We start from the raw sequence: 27,550 nt of genomic DNA on the forward strand, positions 1-27,550 counted from the left end.
CCTGCAGCCTGTGAACTATACATACTTCACTGATGGAGGCTGTTCCTTGGGCTGAGTGCTGACTGTTCCTAAACTAAACTGCAACTAACTACACAATTATTTTAGATGACATCTTCCCCTACTCTACTCCCATCAGAAATGATGCCACTTGCATCAGATACTTTGTATGCATGCAAAGCAATCTCCCTGTCCTGGCACAGTGAGCTCAGTGCTCTGGAACTGCCCTTCAGGTGCATCAGCAGAAAGCCTGCACCAAGCACACACAGCAAGACACACACAGCTGGGACTGCACAGATTTACTGCTTGCACTTAAAGCATTTACTTTATGCATACACAGTTGCTTAATGCATCCCCAAAGTGCTGAATTCGTTACAGATATGCTAAAGATTACATTGCACACATTATGAAACAGAACGGTTATGCCTCTGTTATGCACATGGCTTACCAGTCCAGAACAAAGCTGAGCAGCCAATAAGTAGGAACTTAAAGTGCATTGGTATTATAGCCTACTTGGAAGCCTGGAACCAGGATACTGTTTCCTGAAAGCTGCTTAGTGCATTACACACATAGTGTTTTAAATAATGTCTGTGATGCATGCTTCAGTAGTTTTTCTTAAAGGAAAAAAAAAAAAGGAAAAATAAAAAAGGCACCAAAAAGATACTGCTCTGGTCAGAAAATTCACAGTTCAGCATTTTGGCAAATGGCATGCCAACTCCTTTTTTTCTTAATTTTAGATTTTCTCAGTTTGTCACTTTTCCACGCCAAGGAAAATCAAGGAGCTGAAATGTCAGAATTCGTCCTTTCTTTTACTCATCTCTTCAGAAACTTTCTGGCCTCAAGTAACAGTGGATATTTGCCATACTTAAAAACTACCTTTACAGCTGCTACATCCAAAACTCAATTTTTCAAAAAGAAAATAAACTCAATAATCCACAGATTCTTTTTCTTTCAAAACTGTATGGTAGACTTAGATATAAGCTGCTAGGTACAGCATTATTGGTGCTTATAGAGACATCTGAAGCAACCTTTCAAATCCTGGCTTCTCCTGAGCACTGGTACTTCAGCTCTGTGCTGTGAGAAATACTAAGCATCATTAACAGGATTATTTTTCCACTTAGACTTAATTCATTGCAGATGCAAAAAGACAGTCTATTTAATGTCATTAAGTCCTATTATTCCTATAATTAAACAAATTGCATATGGCTTACACAATTCAACTAGAATAGAAATGCTACTTGACCTACTGTTCATATTGTTTCTTATTGTATTAAAGGCATCTGTTTCTCAAAGCCCCAACCATTTCTCAAATAAATACACTTATCCTTAGGTACATGAGTTGCTTCACTTAAGTCAATGGAGCGTCCTTACAACTGAAATTACAAACAAAATTCCCGGAGAATAGAGATGGCATTTTCTCCTTCAGACATCTACTGTTTCATTAATAAAGCAGACTCAGCACAAACAGGCCCTTATTTCCACTAGGAGTCACCACCTCCTGCCAGGTGTTTCCATGAGGTGTATTTACAAGTATCACTCAGAATATAAAGCCCTGAGGAGAAACACTGACATTCAGGTGCAGCAAATTGGCCTCACAGCTCAGCAGTCTGCACTGCTGTGGTCACACAGTATCACAAGATACAATACCCTCACGGTTAGATGATTAGTGGGAGAAGGAGCAAAGAAAATATCTATACTTTATAATGAAATAGTGGCTGAGCCCCTGTGCTTCCTGATTTCACATACAATATTTCCATCACGCTCAGATAAACCCTGGCTGTGCACAGCTGTACTGAACACCCACGAATAGAGCAGCGGTGCTTTTCTCAAGAGCAATCCATGGCAGAATGGTGAAAAACAGCATAAAATGCTACTTCTACAGATGTAAAACTAGACATAAAATTATAGAATTTAAGAACTTAAATCTCAACCTTTAAAAAGGAAGTGCATTGTATTTTTTTAGATAGGCACTAATTGTTGGCTCTAAGTATTATTTATGCGATGCTCAAGTTGTTTATACAAACTACCTACATCCCTGGAGCTGAACGACCATCATTTATTTCATGCACTGCTTACTCAAAAGCTGAACATGGGCACGCAGTTACTAAATGAGCCCCCAGTGGGTCTGCGACTTCCATTTTGTTATAAATTTTCACACTCAATCAAAGTAAGCAACGAGAACATAACGGAAACTTAAAAGATTGCTATTAAAATAATCGTGCTTTCATCTGGTTTGTATTAAAGTGCCTCCCTCATAAAGAGCACATTACTGTAAACTTCAGGCCCTTTTAAGAGCAAACACACTCAAATCACTCTTCAATAAACACTACTCCAAACACTTACTATAGATTAAAGACAACAATTAAAATTCCTGATTTATTAGATGCAACCACAAACACATAGAAAAGATTTGAAATCTCATATGTCCCCCTCTGGGAACATACGGAAATGATTATATTTCACTTTCTCTGTACATCTTGTAAAGAAAACTCTGAGCATGGTGAGACTGCTACACGCAGACGCACTCCAAATCAGAAGAGCAAGCAGGGAGCTATTTTAAGCAATGCCACATGCCTTTGGGGGCTGCACTTCCTACATTCCATCAGTTCCAAGGGTAAAAAAACCTGCACCTCTCCCTAATTACTGTTATAACTCTTGGGATTTGGGCAGTTTGGGTTTCCAATAACCAACACATTATAAAGGAATACACACTGCACGCCTTATGCATCTGACAGCAGTTTTCTCCTAGTTACTTCTGCAGTTATCCCTGAAATGTTACCCATCTGTTTCTCCTGTCTGTGGAAATACAGCTGGGAGCTGTGTGACACGGGAACACCACATTGCAAAGGTAACTACTTTTAGTCACAACTACACTGAAGAAGAGTGCAAAAGAAGTAGCATATAAAAGCTATACTGTAAGCAATTACATGTGACACCTGTCACACCTTTACAAGGTAATTATCTTTGTCACCTGCAAAACCTTATACCACATAAAACCGTTACCATGTTATATGCATCCCTTCCTAGGAAGGACAGATTTGATCAGACGCTGATGTGACACTATGACACACCAGGCCCAAAATCTGCCCTGCTGAAGTTATCAGCTGGCTGCAGTACTTCCACACATTCTTGCTCATCTTCTGCAACTCTGAGGTACATATGGTTATCATTACTACAGAATAGAATTGATTTTTACAGAGTGCTGCAAAATTGTACTGTTTCCTTGGGATTCAACCTCAACAGAAGTTGGGCTCATTTTAAGTTCCTATTATTCTGAACACTGTGATCACACACAGGCATCTTCCAGCAGCATTTTGCAGAATTTATGCTACGCTAACACAGAGATGCAGCACTGATAAGCAAGTTGTTGAAACAAAGACATTTATAAGTGCTGTGAAGATTATTCAATACAGAGATGTAGTTACCTATTAGGTAATAACTTGGTAGAAAAAGAGACATGAAACTGCTAATTTACTGTAGAGACAAAGAGCCCTTGCTATCAGTTAGAGAAGAAAGCCAGAAGTTTGTGTGTAGAACAGCTAGCAGATTTGTATCACGCACATTCAGTAACTATCCTACTAGACGCTGACCTGCATGCAATGGCTCACTGCTGTCCCATGTTTTGTTTCAGAACAGTTGATAAAATAGCAAAGCAATGCTACTTCCTTGCAATCACGAGTGTGGGTTACGGGTAAGATTTTGGATTTAAAAAGGAAGCCCTGTATCGTTTGCTTTTATATACTGCTCTATAGTACTAAAAACATTCTAATTACTTCAAATAATAGAGAAAATTCCAAAATCTTCCAAAATATCAGTATGCCCCATCACCTTCAGTTACCAGAAGCACACAACAATCATTCACACAATCTGTGCCCAGGACCAATAAGCAGAACTTCAATATTAATGCTGCTTTTGGTGCAAGATCTGTACCAGACACTGGTGAAACACCATGAAACAAGTCCTGCATCTCTCCTTGCCACACTGGGTAAGAACACCTAAGTTCTCCTTTCCCCACCCAGCAGCAAAACTCCTTGGACGACCATAAGGGTACACAGGGCTGCACGCTATGAACAAAAAGACACATACACTAATAATTAATTAAATAAAAGAAAAATTTAAAAAAAAAAAAGGGGGGGGTGGGAGGGGGAGTCAGAGTTAGGGAGGATAAGCGTTTTCAGAAGGCTGGGAGGATGGCGGTGCCCTCTTCGTGCAGTGCACAGCCACCCGGCACCGAGAGCCGCGGGCAGCGCCGCCGCTCCCCGAGCGCGGAGCGAGGCAGGAGCACAAACCCGGCGAAACCCAGAGCGACAAAAAGCGCGGCCGGCAGCCTCCGCCGCGATGCACGCACCTCCCAGCCCGCTCTCGGCGGCTCTCTCCCTATTTAAAGGCTGATGTGGTGTTTAAATGGAGAGGCGGTGACGTGGGGCTGGAAAGCACCTTCCCATCCTAGCAGAGTCTATATTAGAGAGCGGCAATGGCTCTATATAAACAGGGCGGCCACAGGGAGGAGGAACACAAGGAGCGGGCAGGCAGAAAGGCAGGGGAAGCCATGATGGATCCGAGCGCCACAAGCAGGGCCGCGCCTGCCGCCGGACGCCGGGTTTGTGCTGCCGGCGCTCGGGGCGGGGGTCGGGGCCGGGGGCGCGCCGGGGACGGAGCGGCGACCGAGGGGCGATGGGATCGGCCGTGCGTGTGACTGCTTATTGCAAACCGGAGCGAGCCGTCCCGCAGCGAGCCGCCCGCCAAGGTGCAGAAAGCACGAGAAGGGACACAGGGGGGCGAGAGTTTTCTTTGTAAAATAAATACTGCCTCGCTCGCTGCAGAAAAGTTCCGGGCCGGGTCCGGCGGACCGCTGCCGCGGGGCTGGGACAAGTGCTTTTCAACCATCGTCTCCTTCCGATCAAGCAACATAAAATGGCTCCAGCGGAGCCCGGGCTGCCGCCACCACCGCGGCCACCGCCACCCCGACACCTGGCTCGCCCCCGGACGGGCGCGGGGCCGGCGGCGCTCGCTCCTTCCCCGGGCGGCTCCCCCCAACCCCCCTCTCAACCCGCCCGCCCCTTCCCGCCGGACCCCGGCCCGCGGCGGGCGGCCCCGGCCTCTCCCCCGCGGGGCTCCGTCCGCCGCCCGCCCCCGGGCCGCCGCCCCGCGCCCCCCGCTCCGCTCCCGCCGCCCCACTCCCGCCGCCCCCGGCTGCGCTCTCCCCGCCACGGCGTCGGGCGCCACAAGTTGTCTGCCGCCGCCGCGCGGGGAGCGGCCCGGACCCCGCCGCCCCTTCCCGCCGCGGGCCGGGGGGGGAGGGAGCCGGGGCGGCCCGAGGGACGGGGGTGCGGGGGAGGGGGCGGCGAGCCCCGCCGGCCCCCTCCGCCCGCGCCGCCCGCGGGGCCCCCCTCGCCCCCCGGCCCGGTCCTTACCACGGGGTTTGTGTTAGTCGAGCTCGCCATGTCCCGAGCCCCCCGGGACGCCCCCAACCGCGGGGGGAGTCGCCCCTAAAACAATAAACCTGCCCGGATGCGTCCCCCCTAAGCCCGCACGTCCCGCCCCGGCTCACGGGCAGCCCCGCGGCCTGGCCCGGCCTCGTTCGCCGGCCCTGGGGCTGCAGCCGCCGCCGCCAGCCGCCCGCTCTGCCCGCTTCGCCCCTTTATATAGCGAGAGCCGAGCAGCTGCGCGAGCGGCCAGAGCGAGCGGGGGACGCGCGCGGGGGGGCGGCAGATACCGCGAGAGTAGCACGCGAGAGCGCGGGGCGCCGTCACGTGAGGAGCCCGCCCCGCCGCCATGACACCTACTGAGGCGGAAGTCTCCAAGCGAGGTCGCTCGTCTGCTTGCCGCGCCGCCCTGCGTACCGAGGCGGAAGTCTTCGCGTGCTGCCCCGGCGGGCTCCGCGTCTCAGTCCCGCCCCGCGCGCGACGCTTGCCGTCACGGGGCTGCCGTGGGCAGCCCGCCTCCGCTCTGCGGCCCGGCTGGCTGCGATGCGCCCGACGGACTGGATTTCGGCGGGACGCTGCCCACCGCGAGGTGGCAGCTAATAACGGCCCGGAGCGAGCCGAAGGCCAGGGCGGGACACGGGAATTCACGTCGCCTCCGCTCGGTCTATAGGAGTGGTTTACTCCTCGGTGTCAGCCCCTCACTGTGCAGTTCCAGGTACGCAGGAGCCCTGCCCGGCCCAGCAGGCGCTGGTGCCTCTGGTCCCAAGCCTTGAACTGGCCCTGCTACGAGAGCCAGGGCCCAGGGTGCTCAGTCGCTCCTTGCCTACGCTGGTGACAAAAAGCATAGAGAGTGCAGGAAGAGGCAGGCAGCAGAAGTCAAATCACCTATACCTTGCTTGCATCCAGGTCGTGCTGTGACCCATGGGCCCTCAATCACTTGCAGAATTGCTTCTTTAGCAGTTCCTCACAATCTGTGGCAGTGAGAACTCCTGGCTTGCTATCAGAACTCTGCCATTTGGCTTGGCTTCCATTTTTGCCCTCTTTATTGCCTTTTCTTCCTTTTCCATTCCCTTTGCTTATCCCCTTTCTCTATGGCAACTTGCAAGACATATGTAATACAGGAAAGTGTTCTCAGCCACGAGGGTCTTTACATCAGCTAACTTTCCCGCTGCCACCTTTACCCAATCTTTAGGATAACTTCTGAACACAGCTTAGAGCTCTAACAGTAACCCACCTGTGTAAGACATGCTCAAGCACAAATTGAAAGCAACACTGAATTCCAGCCCTGCGCTCAAGGAATCATGTTACATCCATCTCCTCAGCAAAAAACAAAAACAAAAAACTTGCACTACAGACCATATTTGGCATGTTACCTTCAGTCTGAAGTCCCACCTACTAGCTAGCCCAAGCAACGTGTTTAGTAACTCCTGTCTGGTAGCCTATGACCAAAATTAATTTGTTAGCGGATACAGATGACCTTCATATTCCATCCTTCTAGATGCTTTAGTCCTGTGGTAGTAAGTACCTCCTTTCCCTTCTGAAGGGCAGACCTTGTATAGGCATGTGACTGATGAACCAACTCCGCTGTTTATGGCACATACTGCTGGAGCTCCAACAGAAATTACATGGGACAAATTTTTACCATCCTCTGCTGTCAATTCTACTTCTTTTTTTTTTCTTGGAATTTTCCACTCCCACAGCATAACCAACAGGAGTGATGAGAGTCTGCCACCTCAGCAGCTGTAACTCATGATCTAACCTAAGCTGTACTGAATAAGCAGCAGGAATTGAGGTGCTAGTGTTATTTCACCCTGATGTCTCCAATAAAAAGGCAGTAATCTCTCACAGAGGATTTGTGAAGTGAATCTGTAAATTGTTCAACACTCTTGGCCTTCCATTTTCTACACTTTAAGTAATTGCACAAATGATCATGTAAAACTTGAAAAAGAGGTATCAGTGAGGGCATTCACAGCCAGAGTTTACAAATAGTTTTAGCCACTGAAGTGACTGGCACTCCACCACGAATTAATCGGATTGCACTTGATACCCTTCCTCTTTTCAACATTAAGCACTGGATAGCTACAATTCCTTTCTCTAGATAGATCAGAAACCCCACTGTTTTCCAGAGTGACTCACCGTAATTCAAAAACCAACATGGACACTACAGCAGTAGTAGCTCAGTAGGGTATCACATTCCTTTCAGATCCCCCAGAAGGTCAGATCGGTGGGCAGATCCAGTCATGGTTTCAACAGATACCAGAATCAAGTTACTGTGTGGCACTGTAACCCACAAGCTCCTTTAACGAGCATTGCCATGAATCAAATCAAGACCCTCATGAGAATTCCCCCTATTGAGTCAAGTCAGTGGTCCGCCTAATCAACAGCAATTCAGCTGAGGGAAAACAAGTGAATTAGGCACTTTCTGAAATCTGTTCACTCCATGCTACCCCAGCACCTCAGCTGCCCTACTGTATTGCTGTTAATGCATTCACTTCAGCATTGTCAGGATTAACATGCATGCTTATATATACCTCAGTAGCAACACTGATGACTTAGCATCATTAGCATAAATTACATGCAGTATTACTACTATAGCTAACTATTCTTTGTTTGCTAGTCATGGATCACGTTAAGCCTGCTCGTTATCCTGTCTTCTTTCTCTCTAAGTTTTCTTACCATTGCCAACGCAGGATAGCTTCACCAGGTATGGCCAGTTATACATTTTGGCCATTGCACTAAGGTTGAATTGTGCCGTGATGTATTATTACACTTCATGCCCAAAGCAAGGGTGTTGATATTTGGGTACACCCCTTCCTTTGCAAGCAAATAGTTCCAAAGAGTAGATAATACGAAGGAAAAACTTCTGTCCAAAAATCAAAAGCTGATCCTTTTCTGAGGAATAAACAAAGTTCAGACTCAATCCTAGGTGTAATCACCTCTCTTTCCACTGAAATCCACAAACCATCTTTTATAGCTGATACCAACCACGTAGGAATACCTGTTGATACAAAAAGCATCCCTCATTTCTTCTCAGCAGTGAAAGAAGGTGACCTACTGTTGTGACATTAGCTTGCCAAGACAGCACAAAGGGAACAAACTACGGCTATGTTCTTAATGCATCTCCTTTGTCAGAGGACCTAAGTCTTTTAAAAGAGATTTTTTCCTTTAAGTTGATAGAAGGAATCTGGAGATGAGGGAAGAGAATGAAAATAAAACAGTTTTCTTCATTTATATGCATTGTATTGATTACAAATCTACTCTAAATTTATTTGCAAGCTGTAATGTATTGTTCTTCTTAGATATCTCCCATATTTTGCAAAAGCAGAACTGATGTGCAAGTATTTGCTAATCTGAGGAGCTAGGGTGGGACACACTTAAGTCTAAAGACCTGAAGTTGCTAAGTACCTGTGATTTCCACTGAAAGCCACAAGGTTGCAAATAGAAACCACAAAATTTTGATTCTAAATCAAAATAGATTACATTTAAGTTATCATCTTCATTTATTTCTTGTCTTTGTTGTTGTTCTGAAAATAATAATAAAAAAGAACGAAAGCTACCATTCTGTCTCCCAAGAGCAGGCAGTGAATGAACCTAATCTCATTCTCTTGGAGGAACCAATATTCAATCATCAGAGTGCCCTCATTTTTTTCTGCGAAAACATTACTGATCACGTAGTGAAGAATAGCAACACCTCATGTTAGATAGTCTAAGAGTGTTTTTACAACTTCTTAGCTCTCAAAACTACATCTTTCAGAAAAGCTCATTAAGTGCAGCTGTGTCAGCTCATTCCTCTCTGTCCTGGGCAGAGAGAGTGTTAAGCAAGGAAACAAGAATTCATTTCAACCATAGTAAAGGAGCACAAACCTGTGATGTAAATGTCATGAGCTGAGATTTACTAGCAGCATGCATTTTGGTTTTTCCATATTTAGGTCTTGTCCATTGTACTAATCTACTACTGTAGCTTTCCTGGCAGTCTCCCACAACACGTATAAAGGCATCTTACAATTTAGAGCTACTGTATTACATTGTTTCCTTAAAAGCAAGGTAAGTCAATGAATGCTTCTCAAAAGTTTCTGAGGGTGTCATCAGTCAAGGAAGTAAACTTTTTATCCCAGACTCTGAAAGAACAGTTTCACAGTAGAATGAGCTACACATATGGTTTTAAATTGCAGTAGCACATCCTAAAATGATAAAACAGAACAAATCCAGTCTAGAAAAGGAGTTGAAGAAAAAGCTGCTTGAAGTTATGGTTGTACAATGTGAGTTTAGAACGTATGTCCTTGTCATGGTTTTATGATTTTTGGTTCAGGTATTCCACATCTTAACATCATGCTGTGCACTGCAATTTAAAGAGTTAATGCTCCAGTTCCATGGATTGTTGATACTTCTGGGTCCTGGGTTCTCAGAAGAGATGAATTACACCTCCCAAATAACTTTACTGTTCCATTTAGAGGCCAAGATAAAACGGTATACAAGTCATGAGATTTGCTCCTTCTTTTGCTGCTTGTCTCTGCAATGTGTACTCCTAGCCATCTCACCTTCAGCATGAGAGTAAGGCTTTTGGTTTGGGACATTCTCTCTCTCTCTCTTTTTTAATTAGCTTCAATTCCAATTATATTTTACTATATTTTGTTATCTTGCATTCCACTATCATATTTAGTAACTTACCATTTTCCCTTAGCTCACTGATGCCATTTTGTTTTTAGGCCCATCTCCTCACCTTTTCCCTAACCCTCTTCCCCCTCTCCCAGGGCACGGGTCCATGGGTCCCTCTGCCCCAATTAGTTATGAAACTGGGCTGAACTGGCCCAGAAAAGTGTTGACAGTTCTCTACACTGAACTCACTCTCATTACTTCCACACACTATACCAAAAAGAATGCAACTTTAAATAAAAAGCGAGATTTTTTTATTGATGTGTTCCTACAGTGCTGAAAGAATTGTAGGTGGTCCAAACCACAATTCAACATTTTGGACACAGGCAGAAAATAGCAGTATACACAATATTGAAGCTGTTTTAGATACAACTAGCCCTCAAGACTTAGAAGCTACTTATTACATAAACTTCATTATGTGCCAGCATTTCTTCCATCAGAGTTGAGGTGTTGCATAAAAATCCTTTAAATAGAATTTAATAAGAATATACTGAATGAAATTTTCCTTCTAACAGCCTGCTCTACAGAGTCTAATAGTTGGAAACAAAAGTCTATAAGCTCACATCCCGTTTGCCTCCAGCTCTAGATTTACCCCCCAAAAAATTTTAAGTAAGGCAGAAATTGAATTTAATAGGTTCTCTGAGTCTTATTCAGAGATATTTCAGTTTTTGTGATGGATTTGCTCTTGTATCTAGAATTTGAAGCCTGACAGTGCACTCCACCAAAGCACACCAACACCAAACTGAACACCAATTGTCCTCATCAAAACCCACAGAGAGCCAAAACTTGCTCTAGAATAACATGGTTTATTCTACTAACGTCTTAGAAGGTTGGAGTACACAACATGATGTGCTAGACCAGGCAAGGGCTGGCAAGGATCTTACTGCACATTAAGTCTTTCTATCATGATTAGGCTGTTAGAGCCTCAGGCTTTTCTTGTTTTTACAAAGTGCTTACTCAAAGTAGGAAGCATGGAGAATTTAGCTTTAATACACTTTGAGACTATTTATCATTTGAGTATGTACATTTGTTTGAAAACAACTAATAAGCATCTTGCTCATTAGAGCATGACATAACAGGATGATAAAACTATGCACTTAGTTACACATGCAATGCCACATAGCTACCTAGCTACTTTAAAAAGCTATCTTTCTCCTTCATACAACATATACAACTTTCACCTTTGCTGAGGCCCTTGCTGGAAGATGACCACCTATTGTTGTCTCTTTGTTACACTTACTCCTGTCCCTGTGTACCCACAGAAGCGGTCTCAGGCCTTTAGAAGGTAAGGGTCGATATCATAAAATCCAGGGGCCAACCCAAAGTCATTCTTGTAAAGCTACTACTACTAACAGTTAAACCTCAACATCACAATTCCTATCACAATTTTAGTACAAATTTCACATCAAACTTCGCAAAACTCTTCATTTTCTAGGAATTCTCTTACCTCCTCAGCTTTAGACTCTCACTTTCCTTAGCCTCCCTCAGCTTAACCCTCAAAAAAAAAAAAAAAACAATGTCTCACCCCATGGTCTTTATAGCAGCTGTTTCTAGTGGCTCAATCAGTTACAGCTGGAGGAGGCAACAGGCTTTTTCTAGGGTGTTGCCACAGGATACATTTATTTACACCTCAGGGGAAGTTTCTGCTGGTATACTTATAGATCAGAAATACATGCTTTCTTTTATGCCTCTGATTGACAAAATTATACTAAGTTTGAAAAGACAAAATAATTGAGATATTGATGCTGTTTTTCCCCCAGCCCCAGTGCATTCAGTGATAATGTGGATTTTTTGCATCCATACTTCCTTTCCGTACCCTGTGCTTATTTCATACCCGTGCCACTGTTCTCTGCTTTTGCAGCTGTGCCAGTTCCTTGCTGTGCCATTTATTTTTGTTCTCTGCAGGCTAATTTTTAACCCGGATCAGTTTCCTGATCTAGTTCATAGGGCAACCCCACAAAAGACGTTAGTACAACAGCAGGAGCTGACAGGAGTAGAAATAAGTGATCAGTGGAGGAAATGTTTCAAAATAGCATTGTTTGCCAAACGCTTTGTCAGAAAAGCCTCCAGGATTCCTTAATGTTGAAAAAGAATCAGTCTTTGCTGAAGTGCACACTCCATTTGCTGTAAGCAAGTAATAATGCTTGTAATAGGAAGGTTACCGGTTTTATAGTAGAGATTGCTTCCTTGTTTTGCATGTGTGTTCAGGTTCAGCCTACTGTTTAGATTTCTACAGAATAAATGATTCATAATGAGAATATAGAGCATTAAGTTATTTAAAGAGCTAAAAAAGCCCCTAAAATTCTGAAGGCTGAAGTACTTCTGCAGAGGTGTGAGCTAAAGGAGCCCATTCGAGTTACATATTATGTCAGTGCTACCTTGCCTAAGCACTTTTTAAGGAGTAAGATTAATCACTTGGACTGCAACTGTTGTGAATCACAGCTACTCAACTGTGATGAGGTTCCAACAACAGCCAAAGTAGTGCTGGCTCTGAGCCAGGAAGCCTAGCAACAAAGAACTCAGGTAGCAGAAAATCTGTGTTTCAAATACCAATTAGATTCTTCCTGCGTACAACATCCTACGTTACTGATTCTAAAGTAAAGCATTACCCAGCGTACTGATAAATATTTTCACTAATTACTGCCATGTATTCTGGCTCCAATGTGTGGAGGTCCACAGCAAAATTGAATTCACTTCAGCAAAGTTATTCCTGATTTGTGCAGGCACTGGAGGATGAAAGATTAATAGTGAAAATTTTGCACAGTGATCTACAGAGTGACTTCAGGAGCCTTGCTTACCTCTTACTCCACGTGATGTCTTATGATAAAATAATTGCCATGAAGTATGCCAGAATACAAACAGACAGCATGTAACTGTGACAGGGTGCTGGACTGTGTATATCATAACCCATTAATCTGGGAGTGCATATGTACAGTGTGGGCTAGTCATTGCTTGCAGGTGAGAGGCTGCACGTGGGATTAGTTTGTCCCATGCTAACACATTTTTTGCGTCAATAAACTAAAAATTAATTCTGCAAGGCAGGTTTGCTCTTCTTTGGATACTCACTGCCTCCCAGGTAGGAAGTCAGTTCTTCTGTACCTAGATGAGTGGCCTAGCAAGTCCCCTGAATTGCTGAGGATCATTCAGAGCTGCTTTAGGGGCAAGCAGGCTGCGCGTTTCCTGGAAAAATAGGGGTGTATCCTACACTTCACAGATTATTTGGAGGTGATCCTATGTTCTCTCCAGGAGTCAGCATGCAAGGCATCATGCAGACATGACAAATCCTTTTTTTTTTTTTTCTTTTTCTTTTTTTTTTCTCTGTATGAGTTGTAGGATTATTTTTCACAAGACTGGATGGAACTTTGTAGAAAACAAATCCAGTTCAGTTTTGGCTGTGTTCAGCCTTCCTAGCAAGGAACAGTGAGCGTGAACTTGGTTGTGGCCATTCCATGGCTTATGAGCAGTTAGTACGGAGTTCCCATGCTGGGCTAATTATCTTACTGGCAAAGCTGTACTAGTGTGACTGCTGGGCAATCAAAGACCCTGGCTTTGAGAGAAAGGAAAACAGCAGGAACAAGCCAGCCCAACTCATCCTGTAATGGAGTTACAGAAACCTAGGCATTTATTGCCACTTCTAACCTGTGACCTATTTCCAGAGCTTCTTTCCGCTTGAGTCTTCATGCTAAATGGTGTGTAACCCGGGAGTCTTGGGCATACAAAGATTTTGACAGCTGCAAACATACAAAAAACAAAAACAAAAGCAAAACCATGAAGCTGCTCTTACAGATCTGAGATCATATTTTTCCTCAGCTGCTTCTTCCTACTCCCGCCTTGCTGCTCTAAATGAAAGATTGTTTTTCTGTCTGAAACATCTTCAAATACAAATCTTCCTCTATTTGCATTACGACTTACTGACATCAGCCATCTCATTTTTCCCCAAAGGCAGACTCTAAACAGAGTCACAGTCAGCAAGTCTGTGTCTCTATTTCCCTTTTCTCAAACATATGTAGCAGGGCATCCCATCACATCAACTACACCTGCAGTGTTGGTTGCTGGTTTTTCATATAGGCAAAGCACATGATGAGCAGAAAAAATTTTTCCAGTAGGGAGCTTTCAGGCAACTTAATTTTTTTCTCTAAGAACTGTAACAATGCTCTTATCCATGCTACTGCTCAGTATGGCTCAGTATGGTTCCTGAAGGGATGAGGCACTGATGATGTGGTATCTGAGGAACAACTTGTAAGCTTGTGAGAAGGGTGCAGTTGTGGCCTAACAGCTCCCAGGGAAATTGCCTGGGGGTTTCTCTGTGGGCAGATTTATCCCCAGGCCAAGAGGTTTGCCCCTGAAAATGGCTTTCCGCAACCCATCCTATCCAATGCTCTCAAAGAGCAGGTGAGCAGATGCCCAGACACATTGTAGGGTGGGAAACCAGGTGACATGGTGCTTGCCACCCCATACGTTGTGGAGTGTGCTCTGGCTGATCCAACAGAGATGCAGCTGTGCCCAGGTCTGGCTGAATTTGTTATGCCAAGCAAGCAGGACAGGTACAGATGCAGTCAGCGTTAATGGATACAAAGGGCTCAACACTGCCTGTGTTGGATGTGGTCTGTAGGCACCGGGAATGATTTTTCTTCAAGAATTTGTAGCTGTTGCTGCAGCAGCTCCTGGCAGAGTCTGCACGGTACTGGGCTCGACTCCCATGAATGTTTTTACTGGCCAGCAGCCAAGGAGGTGCTGATGGCTATCATTTAACATGGAGCAGATGAGAGCACGTTCAAAGCCAGTGATAATATCTCTATCCATATCACTGGCATAAGTGTGTGAGTGGTCAAAGTAAGTCCCTTTCCCTCATGCCAAAGTCAGCTGAAACTGGAGATGAAGCTGGAGAATGTGACTAAGTAGCAGTGGTGCAGAACTTCAGACTCATTTTCTTTTAGATCTAACAAACCAAGAAGCACAGCAGTCATCTTTCAGCTGTACAGCTCATTCTCTTTCCACTCCCTGTAACAAATTTCTAGGTCCCTCTTGCCTCGTTTCCATCTGTGGCTTTCAAGAAACAATTCACGTGAATGTTGCCGTAGGCAATGTACTATATTGATATCAGTGCAAATTGCTAAAGAATGAAGAATATCAGGGCACAGAGAAGAGACATTCAAGGTAAATAACACTACATATGGTGTAATCTGCTAAGGACCTTGAAGGGAGAAGCTGTTCTTGTGGATTAAGGAAATAATGGAGGGACTGAACTGTGTTCAACTGGGGCCCTATCATTCCAAGATACCAATTTAATACTATCATAGCTTTTATTATAAATATCAGAGAGAGACAATAATTGTCTTTTATTTCAGTTAGGTTTTTTTTAGTTGAATTTCTTAATGTTTGGAAAAGGCTATTTCTTAAATGGCAGGTGATTGGAAAGGGCAAACTGGTATCCTAAAATGTATAGGCTATGAGATTTTGCAGCTTCACTTCATCAAAACAGTTGACTACAAAATTAACTGCCTAGACTTTCCAGCTCTACGTGAAAATATCACACCACCTATGTGTATATACCATAATGGCTACTAAATATGGATCGTACATTTGGCTACTTGAATCTGAACATTCAGAATCAATTACAATATGTAACCAGCATGAGTGATTTTATCACACGTGTTCAATTGCTCCCACGTGAAAGTGATGAAAAATCTCTCCCTTAGGCAGAAAATTTTTGTATGGGATATTGTGAACATAATGGGGCTTTTCTAGCAAAATTAAGGAGGGTGCTTGTATCAAGAAGGTAGCTATTACAAGCTCTGTTGGTTACACTGCAATTGTTCCAAGTTGAATGTAAAAGTGCAGCCACAAGAGGGAGGCAGGAGTACTTAAATGACAGCATAGTAACTGGCAGAACACAGAAATAAATCAGAGAAATGTGTTTTCAAAATACATCTCTTCATGCTAAAATCACCCAGTAACACTCTTATTGAGAGCAATGACTGTTAGCTGTAAATTCTGTAGAAGCAGGTTCATAATGCTTAATATGTTAAATGATCAGTGTATACTGAAAATAATACATCCTTTAATTAAACCTTAAAAAATAGCTAAGAAATTACTATGTAACAAGCTGAAACTGATTTTCCCGTGGATGGCCACCCTCAGGTCTCCCCTGAGCCTTCTCTTTGTTCCAGACTGAACAGCCCCAGAACTCTCTGCCTGTTCTGATAGGGGAGATGTTCCATCCCTTGAATCATTTTTGTGACCCTCCTCTAAACTTCTTAACAGCTACAGAAATTGCAATGAAAGATTGACAAACCCAGCCAGTACCCTGAACACTTGAAATCTTTGCTCACTCTTATTTTGTCTTGAACTGTTTTCACCTCTGGCTGTCAGTCCTGTCCTGCCAGCTTGTTTCAGACAAGGAGGAAAAGGGAACCAAAAATCTTACACCTATTTCTGGCGCAGTGCCCTAACCATTGTGCAAGTTTATGAAGCACACTGCATATTCTGGACACAACAGCAGATGAGACTCCTCAGGAGAGAGAATGCAGGAGAATGCTTGGCTTGAAATTGTGTTTGGCTATTTAACTGTGTAAGGTAGATCGAGACATGCAAATTCAAACCCTTTGAGAGTGTCGTCCAAGTGCTTCTTGAACTCCGGCAGCACAGGGCTCTGCCCACCGTCCAGAGAAGCCTGTTCCATGCCTACTGCCCTTTGGTGAAGAATCTTTCCCTACCATTCAGCCTGACCATCATCTGATGCTTCACACCGTTCCCTTGGGCCCAGGGAAGCAGAGCTCAGTGCTATGCCTCCACTCCCCGTGAGTCCATGAGGCCTCCCCTCAACCTGCTCTGCTCTGGGCTGAACAGATCAAGGGATATTGGAGATATTTGAAGTGCCTTATGAACACAAAATTAAATTCAGTCTTTAGATAGGTCTGAGTCCTACTATCAGTGCTTTGCAGAACAGTCAAAGACAACAGCTTTTTTGTGGTTCAGTTCAAAATCAAATTATCCCGACCCACAAGCCATCTAGTATTTCATAAAATTCATGTTGTTGCTATTATTATTATTATTATTGTTATTATTATTGTTATTGTGGCCTATTTTTTTTCCTTTTGTTCCTATGGTCAGCATTTGCAGACTGGGATTCTTCAAGTCACTTTTTTTTTTTTTTGTAGATCCAGGCTAGTCCCAGGACTTCATGAGATATTAACGTATTTTTCTCTGATGAGATGATAACTTCAGCACATTCTGTTTTGCCACCCACACTCCCCTGGTCGTTCCTCTCATGCCAGCTGTCGCTTCCTGAATGCCAGGGACATTCACTGCTCCTGTGCAAAGGATAGGTAGAACAGCTTGCAAAGAAAATAAAACAATCCTGCCGACTGATGCAGTTCAAACAAGATTTTGATTCAACTAAAGGAGGGGATGGAAAAAGATGTCTCTAATCATCTCTTGGTTGAAAACCGTCTGCAATTTTGGTTTTGTTTCTCTTGACCAAAAGACGGAACTCCCCTACAGTTCTGCCTGCATCTGTGAGCTTTTGGAGCTTGCCCAGTGTATTCTCTTTCAATCTAAGTGCTCTGAACTGGCTGCACCCTAACATGTTTCTCAGACTCCACACAGAGAAGTAGATCTTTCTTTTTTTCAGTTCTGCATAAGAGAAACCCTTACAAAGGAGGTTCTCTCCCTTAGGAGAGAGCTGTATTCACAATAAATTCATCCTATGCCTTCAGAAACTCTTTAGGCTACATTACTTGCTCCAGGTTTATCTATAGCCCCTGGGGAGGCAGCAGCTGGGATCCTGTGAGCAGCAGCAGCTTTCTGCACCACAGAAGGACCAGCCTGCCCTGACCCTGCACTGCAGCACATGTCTGCCATTGGGGTTACATTGTGGTTCCCCAGTGCAGCTGCTGGAACTGCTGCAGCCACTCCTTTCCATCAGGTTGTGCTGTTCCATCAGTCAGGATTGAAAAAGAAACCTTTCATAGCTGGTGTTTGAAACACAATTCCAACTTTTTTTGTTTGTTTGTTTTTAATGGCTGTTTGTACCAGGCTTCTAATCCAGTGACAAAAAGCACTGAAGTTTTTTTCTGAGACTTATGTGTTTCATGTTTCAGATGCGTGTGCTGTGGCACACAACTGCTGCAGCAAGATTCTGGATGAGAAACAACGGTCTCCTTCTCTTTCGCTTTACCTCAGCTAACCTTCAGCAGTTTTTTGACTACTCCTAAGTTGTCAGCATATCTGAATTAGATGGTAAGAGCAGCCATGGCAACTGTGAGCACTGGGAGAGAACTGGGATGTCTTTTCCCTCCAAATTGTGCTGTCTCACTCTAATGATGTCTTTTGTTTGGGTACACTTTGTGCTGGCACTCTGACATCTCCGTCTCTTGCAGGGAAATATTTTGGCTTGTCTTGAAGGACTGCATTATTGCTGAGGAACTTTAAGCTGCATGTTTTCAAACTTTCTGATTTTTGTATAACTCTCCCATTTCTAATCCATTTTGCAGATTGTGCAGCTACGATGGTAAGTCTAATCCTGCACTCCCAATATAATACTATCATTTCCTAATGACGATGAGTATCTGAGTAACAGTAAATAAAGTGTTATTGCTATTGCTATAGCAATCCCAGAACTTTCCTACTTAACTTTCCTCCTTTCTTATGGCTGACATAATCTACACTTGAATAATGAACATGAAGGATCATTCCATGTGTGCCTCCATTTTCTTATACTATAAAACAACTGACATGCTAACTGTGAGTTGTACTGTGGGCTCAGAAAAAATCTAAGCAGCCCTTACAATGGGTATCTGATTTTCTTTGCTCAAAGAGACTGTCCAGCTCTTCAGTCTGACATAGGGAGTGCTTTTGAGAAAGTGACTATAAGAGAAGTGGAAAAATGTATTAAATGATATATAGCTTATTTAAATTTGAAAGAAAATGAAGAATTATATCAGAGGATTCTGACATTAAATTGTTCTGACATTATCCTTATTCTTGTTTTGCAGAAATGTATTCTGATCACAGGAAGATCCCATTCATAGCTTTACTGTTAGAGTGTGAAAGCTTAAGAGATCTGCTAAGCAGAAGTTTTAATTCTCAATTACTTTGCTTCAGGACAGCTTCATGGAAAATGTTGGATTCTCTACTATGATCGGTTGAAAGGTTCAAGCTCTAGACCTGATTCATTTTGTTTGCAGTCTATCTTTCAGTCTAGGTGATCAAATCCATTCAAAACACTTCATTTTCCTCCTCCAAATTTAAGAAGATTGGTATTGAGTTATCAGGACATACAGCACATGCAACATACAATTTCAATTTCACAGTGAAAATGTGGATATGGTGTTTCATCTTAACATTTATTTAAGCTTTCTCATATTTTAAACAAAACATTACATCTCATTTCAACCCATAAAATCAAAAGGAAAAAAAAAACACAATACCCACCACTTCTATAAAGTTAACCAGTGTATAGACTTTCTCATTTTACAGAACAAAAAGATGGGAACGTGTTATCAAATAATTATCAAACCGATCAATGTCAATAGTGCAAAGAATGGACTGCAAGTAGAGGGAAAGAAGGAAAGAGAGAAGGACGGATGGTTGGATGGATGGGTAGATGGCTGAACAAAACAAGGCTAGGAACCATGATGCCCATTATCAGAGAAGATTTCCTATCTCAGACAACTCATGATATAGAAATAATTTCAATGGCAGAAGAGGGTAAGTACTTCATCAATAAGTGATATGCATTCTGCACTGACCAGTTCTGGAGATGAGTACAGTGATAAAAACAAGAAAAGATTTTTTCAACCTCTTGAGCAGAGGTGACCTATGAGGGCCTTGATTATTCAAGGGCAGAGGGAAATTACTGAGTTTCATACAAGCAACAGACAGAATAATTACCTCAGGCTGAACTTTGTACACCTTGTTGCTCTTTTGCAAGAAATTGCTCTCAGTTCTTGAGGTTGAATGACCAAAAGAAAAGAGTTTTAGAAGCTACTGAATCATGTGGATTCTGTAAATTATCAGAGGATTCTGTAAATTGTTCTGACATTATTCTTATTCTTGTTTTGCAGAAATGTATTCTGATCACAGGAAGATCCAACAGGACTTGGTAGACCAACAGGACTTGGGTGTCTTGCCAAGTAAATATGTCAGCCAGCAACCCACCTGGAAAGGTAGATTGTTTCTGTGATGTTTCTTACGATACCGTTGCAATGATGAAACTACAATCTGTCTCCTTCAGAAGATGACTAAATTTGAGTCTAAATAAAATCAAAGGACAAAAATATCATTGATTAGTTACAGTATTTCTCAGCTGACTTCACCCATTTTCCTTTGCTAACAGAGTATGCATATAGTTAATAAATAGAGGATTTCACTAAAATTAACTCAGCTTCCCGGAGATGATCTTCGTCTTTACCCCCTGTGACCAAAGACTGATTCAGCTAATTTTTCTAGGCAAAATTCCCTGCAATACCTCAAGTACCACAGCACAAAATGAAGCAAAGTCATAATGAAAAATAAAAAGTTCAAAGTGGGAATAGCTTCAGGGAGTAAATGTATGCTTACCTTGAAGGCACATTTCCTGCATGGAATATTTTAGTACTACAAAGCTTTCAAATAAAACAAAGACAGTGATTATATCTTCATCAAAAGGAGTGTTACACTGAAACTATTTAAAGAAATTCTTCCCCAAGTTTAAAAAAATAAAATTGCTCTAAAGGCCTATCTTATATTTAGTAATTTCTGCTAGTCTAAAATGGATAAAGCCCTCAGTTCTTTTCCCCACACCTCGAACAACGGTCTAAATTACTGCTCTACCCCTACAGTTCACATAGATGAGGTTCATATGTTGAAGAACTGGCGCAGCTTAATTAAGCAAGAACGGTGACAGCCTCAACAATGGCACTTAGGAGCTCAGTGTTCAAATGCTCAGTACTTATCATGGGTTCAGACTGGAAAGATCTTTGAGTGGTGACACTTGATTATATGAACATTATATTTTCTGAACATTTTGGATGTTAGTGCTCTTTTGAAAAATTGCACTACTTACACTAGTGATTCAATGGGAACTGTGTTCACAAATACGATCTTTTCAAACTCTGTGTGAGGATTTCATATCTCAAAAATTCATACTTTTGGAAATTCAGTGACAAGAACATCACAAAGATGTCCCCCAGAGATCAAAATGGGTTAAAATCATTTTTTTTATAAACCTTAACACTCCATCAGTTTTGGCCGCATAAACTTCTGCAGTCTTGGAAGAGATTCTTCTATCATTCAAATAACTACGTAAGAGAGATTAGCTTCAGGCCCATATTCTTGTTTTAATCCGTTAACTTTTAATTTAAAGAAAATAAGTAATCAGTGATGAAGAAGTAGAGAAATGAAGTAAAATCCAGAAAACTCCAGTATGTTAATCTTTCAGTTTTCGGGAACTGAAATATTTTATGGTGGAGGCAATGATAGAGACTGAACATTTTGGAATTCAACTGAGATGGAAAGTGAAATTCCTTTGATTTTTTTTTTCCCCTTCATTAAGGAATACAACATATTTTTTCTTATTTGCTATTATGTGTTTGTATTTTCAAGGGATGAGGGAAAAAATGCAGAAATTCAGACACTGAGTGTCTGAATGCGGTTTGTCCACAAAACATCTCACATTTTCTCAGCAACATCTCAGAACACATTCAGTTTTGACTTGCTGGATTTCTTGCTGATCATTTTCAGGAATTGTACACTGGGGGCTACAGTACAAAAAAACAGGAAAAATACCTACAAGTTCTTCAAAGGCCTTTGAAACATAAAGCAGTAACAGAGCTGAGATCAGTCATGAATTCAGCTCCACGCTTTCAGATATTTCACAACTTATATACATTGTTATTTAATAAATAATTCTTGACAGTATATCACTAATTTTCATCCATGGATCTCAATACGCTTTGTGAAAGTTAATACCATTCTTCCCTTTAAAGTGAGATGATGCAAAATTCAGTATTTGCTGGTGTACTCAGAGAAGCTCTCTGGGCTTCAGTAAGATTACACACTTATTATTGAGAAGTCCTAGTAGGACTGAGACTTTATATATTTACGGCAGTGTACATCTGCCAGAGGTTGTGTAGTAACATGGCTGTGTAAATATTTATCACTAGGCATTAAAAAAAAAAAAAAAAGGCATAAAAACATTTATAAGTTCCCTACAGTTTGTTTTAAATTCTATCACTGCCGGTTACAGACTCAGTATAATTAATCTCATGCTTTATTCTGGACTGCAGTGATTTTTATAGGAGTCACAGTGAAAGTAGTAAACCAGGATTGAATATTAGTTTTCTGTTATATGAAATGTAAAATAAAATAAACCTATAAAATTATAAACAAGCTTTCATTTTAATTAATACATTTCCAAGGCTTTCCAAATCTGTGATTTTAAAGTCAGTAGAAATCTTTCAAAAGATAAATGATTTAATAAATTACTTTTTTTTTTTTTTACATTAAAAATTACCTTCAGACAAAATATTATGGAAGTCATGGAAACAGATATAAAAAGTGTTCTGAACACTGTTTTCTTTTCTGAAAAAATATATGAATGAGTGATTTCTGCCTTCTGCTTTTTTTTTTTTTTCTTTTTTTCTTTTTTCAGAAAGAAGGTTTGAAACTTGCTTCTACTTTCAGTTAAGTGGAGATCTAGAATTCTCCATGACGGAAGCTTGTTTTTAATTTTTGAAAAAGTGTTTTGGGTCTCAGTTACCTGGCATTTTATAAAGATAGCTGCAGAAAAGTTATTTATATTGTAGGTTAAAGATAAAATATGAAAGCAATATTGTGCGGCAAACAAGGACAGACTTCCAAGGAGTTTGGGGAAGGCAAAAAACCTTGTTAAAGTAATACTGTTCTGACATTTTCGATAACCATCCGTCTTATCCTTTCAAGAAAGCATAAAATAAAACAAACAAACAAAAAAAACCAACAATGTATTTCCCTTAAATATCTTTCTATTTAGGAATGATCTAATTTTAGAAAAGTCCCTTCAGAATCATCTCTACTATAACACATTCCCTGTTACTAGCAGCTGTAACCCTGTTCAGTCAAAATAACAGGACAGCCCTGAGTAGCACATGAAAATTCTAAGAAATATCAGGTTTCTTGCAGCCTGTCCAAACCCCATGAAAATGTGCACGACAGCATGGTTCAGAGAACAAGGCAGGAAAGGATAAGTAGTACAGTTACATGATTAGCTGTACTGCCAATAGCTTGTTTGCTTGATGTTTACTACATTTAACATGTAGAGTTTGTTGATTCTCCATGATGATGCTCCGGGGTTTTCAATCTGTTGATGACTTCAAAAATGAAACTTCATATCACTGCTTCACTTGATGTTCCCTAGGTTTTATTTGGCAGTTCAGAAGGAAGTGAATCTGCTGATGATGAAACCAAGCAAAATACCGGAAAAATGCCTATTGCAGGAGGTTAAGATTGTGAGATGAAGACTGCTTTCAGATTTGGCTGTGATGGTGGCATGTTCAGTGCAGAACCCAGATGGTGAAGAAGCACAAAAGGCAGCCTTGACTGTAAAGCAACTCATTCTGTCAATACATCAAACATATTGGTAATAAGTACTTTAATTGTTCCAGCCCATGGGTCCATTCCAAACAAATTACTGATGACTTTCTTCTCAAGATACAGATAATTACAGGAAAAATAAAACTCTTCAAAGCATTATTTTAAAAGTAATACTCCATACTTTTAAAAGAAAAATACCAAAATCTGCAAGTCCTTTCTTCCAAGTCTGTTAGTTTGACTACACCTCTTGGGACTTGAACACTGATATTCCTTCACTGTATGGCACATTCACTGAGATTTGCAGTATCTTCTCCCTTTGGATCCTCACTCAAGATTTTCTTCTGCTCTATTTCTACCTGGCAGAGGAAAAACAACATTGATAATGAGAAAATAAATAAATAAATAAATTGAAAAATCCTTAGTGGTCACTGCTCAGATGATGCAAGTTTTGGTAAAAATGAGAGGACTGTAAAGAGTAACAGATTGAGGAGGGAAAGATGGATTTCATTTTCTATAAGGGTTTTAAGTCAAATCCAAACAATTTTATAATTCAACAGTGTCATAACAATTTCTGGAAGAAAAAATATCATGAAGAGAATTGATCTCATTTTTTATTCATTCCCAGTCCCACCTATATTTTGAATCCAAACCAAGAACCAAACCTACAGAGTATAGGTGGCTTTCTACATGGCAGCAGAAGACTAGTCTCAGTTTTAAACTCTGCAAAGCAACTGATGAAAGCAGAGATTTATTTGCAAAAGGCACACCTATATCTTTTTTCTAAATTTTGATACCTCCAAAAATTCAGGGACAATTGAGTGTTTAATTCTTAGAAGGGATATTTAGGAAGATCAAATACAATCTCTGGGGAATTTCAGATACTACTAAAAATGTAATGACATTTCACATTAAAAATATTTGCCATGAGAATCTTTTCAGTATCTCTCATCATTGTTCTTACAGAAGGCAGATAGAATGCCCATTTGTCTGCTGAGTGATCATCTACCATGCAAATCTGGCATACTGAGATTCTTGGCAGGTATACATATTGTGTATTTTCCCATCTGTTTGTCTCCTTAGGGCAGGCAGAAGAAAATAATAAGCACAGAAGCAATGTGATCCTTCTGTGTGCTGTAGTACTCCCACTGTAAAACTCCCACTGTAGCAAAAGTCTCTGTTCACACTCCTACTTTATCAGCTTTTCCCCAGGAACTGGTGTATGCATGCTCTTTCACAAAGCCACTGTAAGCAGTGTTATCCATTTTCACTGAGCCATAATCCACAGCTTGTCTGCCATGAATCTGCAGGCTGCACATGAGCAGCCACTGCACAGAGCCTGACATATCAAATTCCCATTGGTTTGCCTAAACTTTTCAAGACAATGAAGAATGCGAAGTAACCATGGTGACAAATGCTCATTTTTACCTTGTAACTGTAATGTGCTGAATAGTTGACCCACTTTCTCACACCAGTCTTGTCCTGAACAGAGATGGACCGAACAGTGGCTTTGGATGCAGAAGTAGTGGGCATGTCAAATTCCACATCTACGTGGCGGACAAAACTGGAAGGCACTTCCCGGTCAGAGCCAAGCTCTAGGTGACAGAAGAAGCAGTGTGGATGGCCAGAAGCTGGAAAAATAGACCAAACAGACATGAAAGTTGTCTTGCTTTGCTGAGAGAAGATTGCATCTAGGTAAAAACAACATCATGAAACAGCAAGAAACTGAGAATCTGCCTGGGTGAACTACTCTGAATCAAGTGTCAGGATCTTATCTGTTTTAATGGCATTGAAACTCCATACGCTGGAGTTTCAGTTCAGTTCAGTTAGTCAGAGTCAGAATTAAATGAACTGCAAAAAAATGACTGTCAATCAGTCCAATTTGCTTTCAGTGGGTGAAAATTCAAGATGTAAATCAACCACTGTAGGTAAAGATATTTTCCCTCTTCTTATTCCCTCAGTCTATTTAACATGTTAAGAACACTGTGGCATATCCTTCTAAAATATCATGTATTGATAGTAAGTAAAGGTAGATTTGACAGATATCTCATAGTTATTTTTGAAATGGCTATCCCCATATGTTGTGAAAGCAAACATACTGGATAACATTAAACTTTCCTGGGTTCAAAAAGCATATTTGGACACATCTTGGAAGTAACAATTTATTCGTCATTCCAACCCTCCACAAGACGGCTAGTCATTAAAGATGGAAAGGTGAGAAACCAACCATGTTTAGTTCTGTCATCAGTACCTGAAAACTTTTTGCTATTATATATTCTTCCCTTTGTTTTGCTGGACAGCAGACATGTTTAAAAAAATGAAGTAGGAACTGCTAGTTAAGTTACATTTGTTATATTTTTTACTGCTGTCAACTCCCTAAGCTCTTGAGAAAGCCATTCAGGTTCTGTGCCTCAGTTTCTCTATCTGCAGAATGAGGATGAGAACACTCACAGCCACTTTGGGATTTCTGACTGAGGGGATTATAAATTTGTTTTGTAAAAACAAAACAAACTGAACAAAGAAAAGCAATCCCAAGCTCAATAAAAAAAATAAATAATATTCCCCTCCCAGTGCAAAGCACAGCAGCTCTAGTTCTGATAACTGCTGGATATGGCCTAGACTGCATTTTCTCTTACCTTCATTTTCTGGAATGACTGAACAATTTAGGCAGCAATTCAATTTAAAAATTTCCCCAAACTTAGCATATAATACTTCAGCCTACACTGCTAACCTGTAGCAGAACACACAAGGCTCTGAATTGCGGAATGTCCAGACACCTTAATAAGAGGGCTCCCTACCTGTCCTACTTACATCACAAGAAAGCTGATCAAGGTTGAGAGCCTTCAGAAAAGCCAACAGTTGTAGTTTAGAGTTAGAAACAACCTGATCCCATGAAATATTTAGCTTTACTGAATAAATTCAAATAGTAAGAAGTATCTGAATTTATTTAAATTTACTTTGCAATGGAATTTTTCAATAATTTAATTTCTTCCAGTAGGAATACCAACTACCAGAAAAGACCATGCACAATGCTCAAACAAATACAGAAGTTATTAATGTAAACCAGATCAGCATAGTAGACAACCAAATAAACATTATGAGAGCAATTCCTCCACCAAAAGAAATACTGAGTACCTCAGCATTCATTAGTAACCTGAGGCACACAATGGACAACTTCTGTGCACCTTGTGTGTGCTCAGCAGGCTCATTCAGAGCTCCCTCTGCAACAGACAAATGCACTTTTCTAATAAAATCAGGAGGAAATCATTAGACTGATTTTCTTCTAAGCCTCCTACCTCCTTGAGCTACTAGCATTCCATTCTGACTATCATGGATTTCATAGAGACACTTGGCTTGATGTGGCTTACTGTGATTGGAGGGAATCTGTTCCAAAGCCCTCTGATGTCCTAATATGTTTGCATTACAGGATTTAATTTACTGCAGAGGGTGCAGCAGGCAGCATGTTGGGAACCCTCAACCAAACTGAGCCCAATTTCAACATCCAGATCCAGGACCCACTTAGAGGCTGCAGTCCTGCCTCATTCCAGGAGTGTTTACCCATGACTGGTGGCTGGTGGATGTTTTCCTATAATTCTGCTGGTGGATTAATAAAAAACAGAAACACCTGGAGCCCAGACTGCTGCATGTGAAACTCTGCAGGGCCTTTCTTTGTCAAATGCTGTGATTGCCTTAGTTGTGAATAAGAGAAAGGCAGTAGCATTTACCAAGTTATTTCATAAATGATTTCAGCAGTATGCTCATTAAAATGCAATCCACACTAGTTTTCTAGGTCAAATTATAGTCAGAGTACACACAGTACTTCATTTGTCATACGCTTTCTGATCTATAATCAGAAGCAAACACTTTGTCTACAGAATAATACAGACAGTGTTGATAACAAGTTCCTATAGTGAGAGTGCAAG

The 27,550-nt window shown here is 41.6% G+C and overlaps 3 protein-coding genes across 9 annotated transcripts in view; 1 reads left to right on the top strand and 2 right to left on the bottom strand.

Annotated features, from left to right (window-relative positions):
* The window catches only part of GTF2A1 (general transcription factor IIA subunit 1), a 25,660-nt gene extending 20,101 nt beyond the window's left edge, over positions 1-5,559 (bottom strand). Inside the window, exon 1 of the mRNA XM_085225442.1 lies at positions 5,412-5,559. Coding sequence (XP_085081568.1) covers positions 5,412-5,441 — 30 coding nt within the window. The 5' untranslated portion in view covers positions 5,442-5,559. The remainder of the gene's footprint in view (positions 1-5,411) is intronic.
* Positions 4,314-27,257, top strand: LOC146544329 (uncharacterized). Of its 6 annotated transcripts, none has more exons than XR_014883683.1 (5): positions 4,365-4,597; positions 18,179-20,245; positions 23,455-24,669; positions 25,118-25,322; positions 27,055-27,257. XR_014883683.1 is itself a non-coding variant. In XM_085225443.1 (2 exons), the coding sequence occupies exons 1-2, from the start codon at positions 4,672-4,674 to the stop codon at positions 5,426-5,428; spliced, it is 681 nt and encodes a 226-aa protein (XP_085081569.1). In that variant the 5' UTR covers positions 4,314-4,671; the 3' UTR covers positions 5,429-11,541. The 6 variants fall into 6 exon arrangements, 2 of the variants coding, with proteins under 2 accessions (XP_085081569.1, XP_085081570.1); XR_014883682.1 differs by having other exon boundaries at positions 4,371-4,597; positions 18,179-18,588; positions 19,073-24,669; positions 27,055-27,254; XR_014883680.1 differs by having other exon boundaries at positions 4,366-4,597; positions 18,179-24,669; positions 27,055-27,256.
* The window catches only part of STON2 (stonin 2), a 70,344-nt gene continuing 62,196 nt past the window's right edge, over positions 19,403-27,550 (bottom strand). For both annotated transcript variants that reach the window (XM_085225439.1, XM_010711793.4), the window contains exons 6-7: positions 25,056-25,258; positions 19,403-23,986 (exon numbers count right to left, since the gene is read on the bottom strand). In XM_085225439.1, the coding sequence (XP_085081565.1) occupies positions 23,903-23,986; positions 25,056-25,258 (287 nt within the window). In that variant the 3' untranslated portion in view covers positions 19,403-23,902. The remainder of the gene's footprint in view (positions 23,987-25,055; positions 25,259-27,550) is intronic.

This window comes from Meleagris gallopavo, chromosome 5, assembly GCF_905368555.1.
Source record: "Meleagris gallopavo chromosome 5, MGAL_WU_HG_1.1, whole genome shotgun sequence".
Taxonomy (NCBI): domain Eukaryota; kingdom Metazoa; phylum Chordata; class Aves; order Galliformes; family Phasianidae; genus Meleagris; species Meleagris gallopavo.